General features: G+C 44.3%; 1 protein-coding gene across 2 annotated transcripts in view; it reads right to left on the bottom strand.

Annotated features, from left to right (window-relative positions):
• PPIH (peptidylprolyl isomerase H) overlaps nucleotides 1-13,000 on the bottom strand; it is a 307,526-nt gene that overhangs the window by 108,092 nt on the left and 186,434 nt on the right. For both annotated transcript variants that reach the window (XM_069610463.1, XM_069610464.1), the window contains exon 6: nucleotides 8,778-8,870. In XM_069610463.1, the coding sequence (XP_069466564.1) occupies nucleotides 8,778-8,870 (93 nt within the window). The remainder of the gene's footprint in view (nucleotides 1-8,777; nucleotides 8,871-13,000) is intronic.

The following is a 13,000-nucleotide window of genomic DNA, read 5'->3' as shown; positions in this document are numbered from 1 at the left end:
ACCACAAAACAATACACTACACTTAAAATAATTCCTAATGTCACACGTCTAATATTTAGATTGGAAAAAGAAGTACTCACCTTAGACAGAACAAATAGAGCACAGTTTAAATGCAATGTAAAAGCAAAACAGGTACAGGGTCAGTTAAGGCTTAACTCACTCTTTACCCAAAAATAAGCCCCATGGTGGCAGACCCAGAACATCTAGACTTCCACAGATGTCAGTTAAAGGGTACACACAGTAATTACCATCATGTTCAGGATGCAATGGTACTACACAGAGCTTAACACAGGTTTTCTACTACATTCTAAATAAAATAGTATGCAGAATACATATGCCTATAACACATTTGCAGCATTTAGATATAGTAAACGAAAACACAATGTCCAACACAGCCAGGTGGGCTACCAAAGCCTACCATATACTATAGTATGAAAGTCCCAAGGCTCAGAAAGGCCCATTACACACCAGGGAGAGAAACAGTAGCAACACACATTGATATGATGTAGGTATTAACAATAAGTGCAATGAACAAGTTAACTTACCTTATCTGGTAACGTTCTTTCGATGGGATGTTCCTCCGACGTATTCCACATCGTACCCTCCCATCCTCCCCCGCTACAGAATTTCTTATGCGATTGCAGCTTACATTTCTGCAAGGCTTTCTGCAGTCATACTGGTAGGAGATTTGTGCCACACGTTCTGGGGAAAAACTACAACTGAGGCTACGGGTGCCGTGCATCCTATATATAACATCCAGTGACGTCGACCCTTGACGGAGGCCCTCGAGGGACAAAGTATCTACGTCATCGATGCAGGGCGCCTACGCCGAAATTTATTCCAAAGCAGCACAGCTGTGGCCATTACCTTTCATAGATGTGGAATATGTCGGAGGACACAATCCCCTCGAAACAAAGATTTAAAAATCCCCATCAGCCAAAGTCTCTAGAAATCCAGGGCTTGGTGGAGAACTCTAGAGCCCGGGGCGTGGTGTCCTAAAAAAAAAGGCATATGTCTTGGTATGTACATCGCAGTGTCACTTGGAGTTCCAGTGTTGAGAACAATGTCCCATAGGAGACAATATGAAAATACAGAAAAGCCTCAATTTCTTTCCATGGGTACCCAGAAGAATGCAAAGCACCAGTGGAGACCCAGAAGAAGGTCAACTTCAGGGATCAAGACCCAGCCCCAGGCGCAAAAAAGCAGAGCAGGATTCAGAGCCCTGATATTAGACAATGGGGAAATACGGTAGAAAGGGACCTGCAGAAACAGACGACCAGAGGCCAAGGGGCCCCCAAGAGGGAGTATGAGGAATAACCTGCCAACCCATGGCCCAGAGGTAGGAACTTAGTATTTTCTTTCTATAAGTCGGTTCCTAGAAGGCGAAATAACCCGGTAAGTAAAGGTTTCTTTTTAGGGAGGAATTAAGGATCCGGTCACCCGGGGTTTGGCACCAATATCAGACGACTGCAATGTGGCAAAACAAATGTTCTTCAAAGAGTAGGACCCGCCATCCGCCACCGCATCAGCAACAGAGATGGCTACCAGGTGGGGAGAGCTGGCACAGAGGAACTTGCGGCTCAGCTGGCACACAAGCAAAAACATCCCCTGCAGCAGGACAATGGTGGTGGCCACCATCGACAACTCAGATAAGTAGATTTGGTCAGTTGTTGGGGTCCTAAAACTATCCAGCCAGCGGCATCTTCCAAAATCAAGGTGGCACTTCCTGGTGGGATTAGTGGTAAAATGCAGTTAAAAGGTCCAGAAAACAGCCCCAAGAAGGAAGACCTGGCCCAAGCAGATGAGAAGGACCAGAATCAGGATAAGAAAACTTTGGGAAGGACACTCAACATGGATCCAGCCAGTATTGCCAGAAGAGGGCCTACAAATGTAGCAATGGGTGGGGGAAACAGCCAAAAATCCTTTAGCAGATAAGCAGATCTGATCACCTTCCAAAACTTCAGCAGCACTGAGCTCAGTAACAGGGTTTCCCCCTATATATCCCTTCATTCACAGGGGCTGGAATCTGCCAGCCCACCAATGCCATTAGGGGATTTAAAACAAAGGTTTTGGCGGCCAGCCAATCGGCTTGGCCGCAAAGACCTACGCCCACCCTCCCAGGAGGTGTAGTAGCCTGCTAAACCAGTCCAAACCACTACAGAGGCTGACATCTTGGGGTCACAAAGTGCGTCTCATGGTTTCCCTGAACAAAGGAAACCCCTAAAACCAAATTGCCAAGAGTAGGAAAATTGGTACCCCAGTAGCTACTATAAATGTCTAATGTGGTAAATTAGCTTGTATTCCTGTTGAAGCCTAACTAAATATTAGCTGCCACAAGCCTACTCCCTAAAGCGAATGTAGGGTGATAAAAATCACCGCAATAGAAAACTGGGCTACCCGATAGGTACCACAGGCACTGGGCACATTAGGGGCGACCCAAATCTATATACCTTAAGTACGGTAAAATGGGATGTAGAGGCAAGGGTACTGCAGCAGAAATCCCTCTGACAACCAAAATGAACTAGACACTCCAGAAAACAAAGACTTTAGAACCCTCAAAAGTGGAATTTTACGCTTGCATACAGCCAAGCATAAAAGTGCATGCAGTTAAAATGAAAAACATGGTGGGTAAATATCTTTTGCCACCAGTCTGTCATAGACACATAAAAGTAATAGAAATGTAACAAAACTAAAAAGGAAAAGGGATTCAAAATATTCTTGCAGCTCTTAATCATAAGGTGATGTGTGCTTCTGAAAAAAAAGTGAACCTGGCAAAAGGGGACAGGGAGCCCTTGAACTGGTAACCACAAGGGCTGATCAGTTCCCCCAAAAAGAGAGGAGTGAAGTGCAGAGTAACCTCTTGACAACCAGACCACAAAATGACAACCCACTAGGGTGAAAAAGCTCGGTGCATTCTTTTGTGAGAAGAATTTTGTATACAAAAAGGAAAAGGGACGTCAGGGAAGTCCACTGCCGCAGAGCTCTCCGTCCATTGCCGTAGAGCTCTACGTCTTATGCAAAGCGAACAGAACGTTATACAGTGTTCATTCCCCACCTTCATTGGCTACTGCCTATGTACATGATAATAATCACATATAGACCCTTGGTTAATTGGTTGCATCTCCGCTGAATCCAACGTCTTCACACATGGGTGATGATCTCTTCACCTTGGGTCACTGTAAAATTATTGATTACGTTTTGAGAAACACTGCCCTGGCCTGAGACCTAATCACATGATGTGCATCTGGCCTGCAACATGAGCTCAGCCGATAACTTCAAAGTCAGTCTGGTCCTTGCAAATACAGCATCCCTTTTCTCATCCCAGACACGTCATGCTTCCCCGTGGAGATCTTTCAAGAGTTGGCATCATCCTTTGCTCTCCCCAGTACAAATCACAGATTTTGTGGTCTTCTCCCTCCTCATCAGCTAACCCAACCAAGGGACAAGGCATGGGTTCCCTGGAGATCCCACTGATCAGCAAGAATAGCGTTTTGCTCACTCACTGCATTTGGTAGTTACGAATGGGATGGCCATTCTCCTGGGGTCGCTAGTGTCCCAACTCTCTGCTTGTGTTTTGGCAGCTCAAGACCTCTGCCCTCGCTCCCATGGGTTTGGCCTTCACAACCAGCCGCAGTCCTCACTCGTGGTGGGCCGCTCACATTCCTTTCTAATTTCGCAAAGTAAGATATATCCATGTGTGTGTCTGTGTTCCCTACCTCGCCCGGAGTGACAGAGAAAGATTCAACCACAAGGCCTTGTTGTTCTGTGTGCCCAACACAGCCTGCGAGGATTCAGGCCTACCTTTGAATAGGGTGTAAAGGATCCATTCTACATATATAGGTATCCATTTAAAATGGTGAAAACATTTGGTCGAATGACAAAATGTCATAAAAATAATGTCTACATTTTTTTTTCCCAATGCTTTTTTTATTTACATGTTTTTTTTGGGTTCTGCAAAAAGGGTTAAAACAGAAAAAAAAAATTAAAAAGGGGGCTTGGGGGTGGGGGGGGGGAAACCCACCCATTTCGAACAAAAAACGGACTTTTGACCAACTGTTATTCGAGATAGTGACATTAAACCACATATATATTAAGCACATGCAATGCATCCACCCAGCATTCCATAAAGCTTGTTAGTTGTTCGTCTTGTAAGGTCCTCTAATAAGCCTACCCTGTACCACTCACTTATACCCATAAGTCTCTCCCCCTGCCCTGTGTACCCGCTTATGTAGTCAGTACAAGCTTTATTCAGCATTTGGCCATCAAAGCATAAAAAAGAAAATAATACAGTAAAAACACAAACAAATGTAGCCCATCAGTACAAAGGCAATCAGAGAATGGTTGGGTATCATAACAGAATACTCTACAAATATTGGATATAAAACACAGAAAGACCTGACCAAATATATTACAAGCGATTCACGCTCCGAACACGCAGGGTCACATTAACAATCAGCCCAAAAAACCGACAGGATTTGCTGCCAACTGTCTAGTACATTGCACGTCCCCTAAACCAGCTGTGATTCCCCACAGGCCGTTTCCCCAATGGTAATGCATTTGCCCCAGATAACAGAGTTTGGGGCCCTAGTTGCAACCACAAGGTCAGTATTAAAATCAAAGTAGGGGTCCATCAAGATTGTAATCATTAGTGAGGATGGAGTGTTCATATAAATACTCAGAATGCCATTAGCTACTCTCTGGTCCCGGAATTCAACCCGGATAGAATCATACATACTTTCTCCCCGATACTGCACCCTGGCACAGATCAACAAGTCCTCCCGGTATATATATACATACCCACACACCATGCAGAGCCAGTGCAGGCTTTTATTTATCAATACCTTCCTAGATTCATACCAGTTGCGGCGTAATTTGGGGACTGCCCTCTTTCTAGTGATTCCGACCGCTAATTCTATCAGGATCAGAGGTCCTACTCTGTGGAACTTATTGCCCCCCACATATCCGACACACCCAAGACTGCATGGCCTTCCACAAGGCTCTAAAAACCTGTCTCTTTCCATAATGCCGACAAAGACCATCTAAGGCTGAGACCCTGCAACCAGATGACAAATGCTAAAGTGATCCCGAGCAATGACACCACTGAATGCGCCCATTTAGTCACTAATAAGGTTACTGTGAATGCAGCACTCGCAAACGCCTACTTGGAATCCGGAATAGCGAGCTCGATTAATCAAACCTCCACCCAGACACTGAACTCCCCTATGACTATACTCACTCTACTTTATCCAAAGAGCGCAGCTACACCCCTCGATCAATTTTGGCCTAGTTGCTCACATACGAATAATACCTCATGAACACCCAACATTCTGATAAAACACAGCTATGCCCCACGGAAATCGGCCTACCTGCACACATAAGCGTACTGCACAGGCCTACTGCAGCCAGAACCCAGTCTTAGTGTCCATCCTCCAGACTGCACACATTTAACATATCAAATAACTCCACAGCTAATGCTAGGATGCAGCTACCATCGGGCAATCGCATCAACTACGCACATAATCGGTGTACCCACGCACCTTATGACCCCTTACTCTCGCGACTGACCTGGAATACGGTCCCCGAGGGCGTTCAACCTACCAGTGCTTTGAGGCCATACCAATGATATATAGAGTGCTATATAAATACCCAATAACAGAAGAAAACATAACTTGGTGAAGATATACCATTCCTCTCAATTGGCACTGCCCTTCCTGTGCTCTATGGACCTTGAAATGGGCTGTAATTCTGACTTGGTTATGGACTACATACCCAGTCGCTGGAGCCAATTTAGCATTTGGTGTTATACATCTAGATACCAAGTCTGCCTCCCTGAATGTGGTCTGCTTAGGCAGTTGTGCATCATGGCTCGGGGGTCTTGGCATCAACCTGGTGCGTTCAATAGAAACGATTGGGGCCTAGGGACCTATTTCAGCAAAGCCCTTTTGGGGCCAATAGGATTGCTACTTTGGCATGTGGGCTCTGTCCCAGTTAGCCCCTGACTAGGAGCTACTAGGTGGTGTAGTTGGTTGTCTCCCCCAGGCTCCACCAGACCCATTTCAGAGCCCCCCACTCCCCACAGTGATTGACCACTTTCTCTGACTCTCAAGGAGGGTCAACAACAACCTCTTGACATCCCTTAGTTCATAAAAAACTACACAGCAATTATAACCTCATGGTCTTCATGACCCCTCAACAGTTGAAGCAAAATTGTGCTGAGATGGTGGATCAGGTAAGGACTGGGTACAAGGGTCATTGGTGCTAGACAAAGAATTGCTCCCATGGTGGTTCCCGTTTTGATTATGTCCTGTGAGAGAAGAGTTAGTAACAGGGACAATGTCATTGGCAGGCCTTGACATCCCCAGGTGCTTTAAAGTCCATTAGGGCCGAGAACCTCACCAGGTCTCGACAAGGTTCCAATGGGTTTACATCTACTTTTAGGGTCTCTGGTGTTTGGATCACGATGTCCTCTTCCGTTGGGACCTCCATATTGCTTGGGTCATTCATTACTATTTTGATGGGTAGCAACTCTCCCATCAGGGCCAGGGAGAGGTGAGAGTTCAAAAGGGGGCTAAGCGGACGGTTCCAGTCTGCAGGCACAGGTTCTGGGGTAGATGTGGGCACTAGCTTTCTTGGGGGCCTGATGAGCCAATTAGATATATGTTGCTAGGAATTGCAGCAGAACCAATTGAGAGCAGCTTGTTGGTCATCATCACTTCAGGGCCCAAGACTATTTCAGCTCTGATAATACCGCCCTCTGACCCATTAAGATGTTTATTGGCCAACAGTAGGCCCAAGGATTCATAGCTAATTTTAGCCAGCGGGTCCATGCTTGGGACTTCAGAAGTTGGGGTGGCTGGACTAGCTGCAGAGCAATTCCACCCCCAGGCTCCCTGGCCCACAGCTATAGGATCCCAAATTACTGGGGACATTTTGAGATGAAGCTACAGACTTTCCCACAGCCTCAAGGTCTCCACACACACACGCATTCCGTTCCTGCTGCTCTGTGTCAATAGCCTCCTTTCGGTTAGATGTGGTGCTGGACATGCACAAATGCTCCCTTGCATTACAGCCCTGGGTCTTGGCCGCACTGGTCTCATGGCTTGTGCTAAAAAAAACTTGGATCAAGAAATAAGCATATGCCATATTACTTGTGGAGTTCTGTGGTGATTTCTTCTTCATATGGGTGCCAAAGCCTGGATGTATCGGGCCGCCAACTGCCTCTTAAGTGCCACAATTATGCGTTTTGCCTTTTCCCGGTCCACCCCCATAATAATACTATTGCACTAAGGCAAAGTTCCACCTGGACTGGCAAGCATAGTGCAGTGTTTCTCACCTGGTGATCGAGTTCACGCGTTAAGTTCTGCTTTTGTATGAAATGGGACTCCACCCCCTGCGACCGCCGAACTCCCTGCAGTCGCCAAACTCCTGCACCCGTTCCACCACTTTTTTGCATTTCCCACGTATTGGTACACTCTCCGCAATCGGAATCGTTTGCGAGTGGCAGGTACCTGAACGTGCATCCCAACAGAAGGGAAATAAAGCAAAAAATGCTTTATTGACCGCCGCAAGTTAGGTTAGGTGACCAGCCATAGCAAAAAAATTGAGGATTCCAACTAGGTCAATGGAGGTAAGGTTACAAAATGAAAAAAACACAAATGAACAGTGTGGCCTCCAACAAATACACCAATTAATGCAAGCCCAGTACAGGGAGCAGTAAGCGTGTCATGCTCTTCATCGAAACAACCGAAAGAGGGACCGAAAGGATCCATCAGTGGAAATCTTTGTAGCCCGTGAGGGCACCTAGATTATTTTATCATTACACCTAGGTCTTGCAGAAAAGGTAATATTATGTCTGGCTCACTCATTTTATGCAGTCCCGTTGAATGCATAAAGACTGGGATGCACCAGTGCTTTGGGATTTAGGTAAAGGGTCACCAGCCATGGAACGTCATGAATAAAAAATAATGCTGTGCCCATTGGTGGCCATGTGTACATGACCTGTTGAATCAGGCTGCCAGGAGAAAAATGTGCGCCCAGGTATGGACTGCAAAGCGAGAAAGCAAGTGAAAACTGTGTTTTGCTTGAAGCAAAGGTCTCAGGAAGGTTCCGGACCAAAGCATTGAAGGCAGAGACCATCACGATCCACCATGAAGAAAAAAAAAAGAAAAAAAAAAAAAGACCTTGGGCATGAACTAAAAAACCAACAGACAACCGCTTACCCAAGAGCGAGGACGCCGAGTGTTCACATGGTAAAAATGGCCACAGAGGTTGAATCGCGCACGTTCTGCTACTAGCATGCAGAGAACAAGACTGAGGGGTGCCGAAGGAGGGTCTGAGGCTGGAGAGTTGGCATGGATGGTGTACATGCTCACGCTTCAACTTCTAAAAGCAGTACATTTTAATTCTACACAGGCTCTACTGCACACAACAGTCTCTGATGGGAGATGCCGCATATCCCAGAACACTGGGAAATTGGGTGTGTGACAAAGGAGCAAGTGCTGGGCAAAAAAATTACGACACAGAATATAAACAAGCTAAACATTACGTTTTCTGACTCTTAAAATGTCCAAGCACAGGAACACCAAATGTAAAGTAAACACGCCATATTGATTGAAATAATAACCGATCCTCAGAAACTGAATTACTGTCCCAAGATACAAGATGTAATGAAGGAAGCATGTTAATTATTGGCCTTAATTAGTATGTAATCATGGAAAGACCAGCAAACAGGAATGCATTACATTTGAATTAATTCTTCATTAGCTGTATGCACTTACCATGGAAAGAAGCCCAGGAGCAGAATGTTTTAACTTGAAGTTTTCATCTGCAAACGGACCCCTGTAAATACTGGCAACTCCAGTGCCATCTCCCTGTAAAAGGTAAGTAGTAACATTGAAATTAGTTGTTTTACTATTGAAACGGTGCAGGCAAAACAATAACAATAAAAACATGTCACCCACTTTTCGGATCGCTTAGGACACCAAGAAAAAAAATCTCGAGCAGAGCAGGACGGGTAGTTCTCTAAAAGCATCTAGGCACTTGCAGGAACAATATGTCAACCACAGGATCGGATCAAGAATTGCGTTGTCATGTTGGCGGCATTTTTACCATTCTTAGCACGCTGCTTGGTTATTTTTGAAGACTGCCCTATCAAACTACAAATTACAACCTTGCATCACAAAAGAGACTAAGCGGCCTCAGAACCAAACTGGTCGCTTTCAAAAAGCAGGACCGCAAAGTTTTGAACATATGGCAGTTTGACAAAGCAACGTTCTATTAACCAATTGCAACCAAGCCTTAGTACAAATTGAAAGTTTTGTCTGGAGCAGATTTTGAAGGCACACTATTATTGCCCAAATAGATGGAGATTGGTTTTACAAAAGGTCAGCAGTAAAATAAACCTTCCTCACCACACTGTCTGACAGAGGTTTAATTGGAAAAAAAGTTTCCGGCTACGAAAGGCTGGGTGGGAGTTCGTTACCCCAGCTCCTGAGACAGTGGGTGGTGCGTTGATTCTATTAATATTCACACGCAGCGTCATACCATCCTGGATATCAAACGTACACGAGTGCATAGTCTAATTATTAAAGCACTCATGTAGAACAAACAAACACAGCCCCAGCGCTGCTCTATTAAGGGCATGTTAAGAGTCTCACATTGATTAACATCCAATTAATAATGCAAAGCTATTCTTTTTCCATTGGCAGCCCCCAGTACATAGTCTTCCCAGATCGGATAAAGCAGAAAGAAAAGGCGAATTAAAAAAAAAAAAAAAAAAGTTCAATATGAAGGTTGATGCATAGTATGGATTTAAAGTACAAGGCCCTCAAACACTATGGCAGTGGCAGTAAAAACAAGGTGGTGTTACAGTTACTGCATGTATTACCACTCCATCTGATTATGGGGGTAGAATGAAGGTAGGACTATCAACACTGCCTACTCAGTCGATTCTGTCACGTTATAAAGATTGATTCCATTTGGTGTGTTCCAGGATATGTTGACATTTTTCAGATGAAGTTAATGAAACACAGTCTTCATCAGGACAGAAGAGTGTTATCCTCATTATTAACACAAACAGGTTAAATGATAGCTATGTTACATCCATCTGAAAGAAGAGACAATTCCATAAAAACTGAGGACATTTATAAAAGAAAGCTATTATTAAGTCTGACAAACACAGTTACTGTGAATACGCTTTTCCTTACTGTAAGCACACAATAGAGAGGCAAGCGCTGATTAGTGACGGGCCTTATATCCAAATACTAGGACAGCCAGCCACCTGGCAAGATGCCCTCAATTTCCTGGGCTCTGAGACATACAGCAACAAACCCAAAGTGAGCACCACTGACAACATATTAATATCTAACGTAGCAAAGGGAAGCAGTGATGCACAAAATGAGGCACACTGCAAGGGAATCCAGGAGCTGGAAGAATCTACAGAGCGAGGAAGAGCACCTTTCCAGATTACCAAGCAGAAACCGGTTTGGGATAAACGATGCTCACAAGTGTAAAACAAAACTGAGACAGATGGAGGGAATTGGTTTAATAAGAGGGCAGGGCAGGGCACCAGGAAAGAGGATTTCCAGATGGGACCATGCTGTAAACAATCCCTTTGAATTGTTAGAGGAGAGTGAATGGTGAAGTTTACCTCAAGCCGAAGAAGTAATTTAGAGGTGTTGAAACTGCTATGGACCTCAGTCACAAGAAGCTATGAGGGCCCGGCAGTTTTCCGAATTCAGTGGGCAGGTACTCCTGAGAGGGAGGTCTGCATGAGGAGGGATTGACTAGGAGTGATTTTGCGTTCAAATCATGCCCTGTGATCATATTGGGGTCAAGATAATTGAAGAAACTGGGGGGATTGAATATCAGCAGTAGTTACACGATGCAGTGTCACTTGATTCGGACATCAAAGCATTAAACAGTGAGAACAGCAGAGTAGCAGGAAGAGGTGGAAGAATTCATCCAGATGACAGCGGTAGGCAAGAAAGATTAAATGAAAAAAAACACAGGACCCTATACCACAGTGCAGGAGATTGGGAATGGATAGAGATACCACTAAGGGACAAAAGGTTCAGAAGATGTATTCATTGGAAAAGAGAATGCAGCTATATTTTTGTTACTCTTTGTAGCAATTGAAAGATTTGGAATAATTCCCCAAGTGTGTGTGCGTCTAGCGCTCTACCACAGGCAAGCGTGTTTTTGTTGTCCTAGTCCATTGACCCACAAGGTGTCGTTCATGAGCAACATGTTGCTCACCGCACCCAATATGTTGCTCGGCAGTCGCTCAGGACCATGGTGTGGAGGATAAAAAGAAAGAGGCATTTCATGTATGAGAAAGCAGTGGAGGTGCGACTGTTTAGGAAACCTAGCCAGTCAGCCTGCTCGGATCCAATTCACCATTAGTTGTGGAGACATCAGCAGAGTGGGCTAAGACGTAGAGGGGCTTAGATGGGTTCTTAGAGCGCAAAGAGCCTGCTGAGTTGATTCTTAAGGCTTCAGATTAGACGACACCCATGGTGACCATAGCAGAACTGTTGAAATAAGAAGTAACACCAGTCTACTGGTGCCACCACATTGACCGTCCAATGTGGGCATAAAATACAGATAGTCCTAGCGAGGCAACAAGTGAGGAGTACCTGAGGCCCAAAAATTATGCCTACCTGACCATCTTAGGAAAGACTGTTACGCTGCAGTGATCAGCATTAAGAACTAGCCACCAATGAATCAGCACCTATTGGGCCAGACCCACTCTACAGTTGCAGCACTGCCTGCAGATGCCTCACACCAGGAAGTGAGCTGCTGACTAGGGCAGGCACACAACCTGTGCAGCAACTGTGCAATCAACCAAACATTCGGTCTGTTCTCAAAAAGCCAGCAAAGGGGATTTTCAGCTAACCTTAGCTAGCGCATATGGGGAAAATAAGTAACATGAACGACCAATTGTTCCTGGATATAAGTTTACAATGGCTTTTTTGTAGATGTAAAATGTGCATGAAAATTATTGGTTAAACATGTTCCCTACCCCTTGAACTGTCCTTGTGAATAAATTCATACTTTCTTATATTTTGACAAGTATACACTAATGGGCAAATTGTTTGAACCACAGGCCGATGTTTGTGTCCTGGGGGGAAATTGCCATCTTCTTTGCCTCTGCACAGTTGGCAAGGGCATAGTGGACAAAATAAGATGCATGAATGCCCAACATTTCTTTATTAAATAATTTACGAATGCCAGTTTAAGTGTGTATTTGATGTCACAATGCATAATTGTCCGAAACGTTACATGCTCGTTGCAGTGTTCTGGCGGATACAAAATTGTCATTGTCTGATATTTTGCCATCTGGCACAAAGCTAATGGATAAATAACGCAAATGCATGTCAAATTGCATAAAGTATAACTTCTGATTGAAATCCAATGAAGGTACAGTAGATAATTTGTAAAGGTAGGACCATATGTTTTGCCACAAATCAAAATACACCCCCGACTCATTCTGTAAAAGTTGTCCTCAAATGCTCAGCGACCAATGATATTAGCCTAATGTACATAAACATGCATCACTTCCCATTACATCTTCAGGAAGATAGCTCAGAGGAAGAGATCCAAAACCCTTTAGTAACATTTTCTTCTATTGTTAACCAAGTTTTGACAAATTTATAAAGGTCGTGTGTGCTTTAAGAAGCAGTATTTGCCACTAAATGTTACAGGAATTCCTAGGGGGATAACCTCCAAAACCCAAGTAAAGTTGGTTTTAAAAATCATACCATGCTTTGACAAGTGCTCTTAAAAATACAACCTTTGCAACAAAAGGATTAGAACATTCTTTAGAGGAACCATATAATTTACTTACAATATTAAAACCAATGTTACTTTACAAACGTGCTTAATTAAAATACATTTGTTACTAAATGTCCTGCAAATTTTAAGAGAAAACCTCAAGGCCTCAGTGATGTTTAAGTGCTGCCATGCTTTCAAACAATTTAACTGGCCTCAGTCTAAAAAA

The sequence above is a fragment of the Ambystoma mexicanum genome, chromosome 8 (assembly GCF_040938575.1).
Source record: "Ambystoma mexicanum isolate Mex_15411 chromosome 8, UKY_AmexF1_1, whole genome shotgun sequence".
NCBI lineage: Eukaryota > Metazoa > Chordata > Amphibia > Caudata > Ambystomatidae > Ambystoma > Ambystoma mexicanum.
Note: the sequence above shows the minus strand (reverse complement) of the source record. Positions and strands in the feature narration are given on the sequence as shown.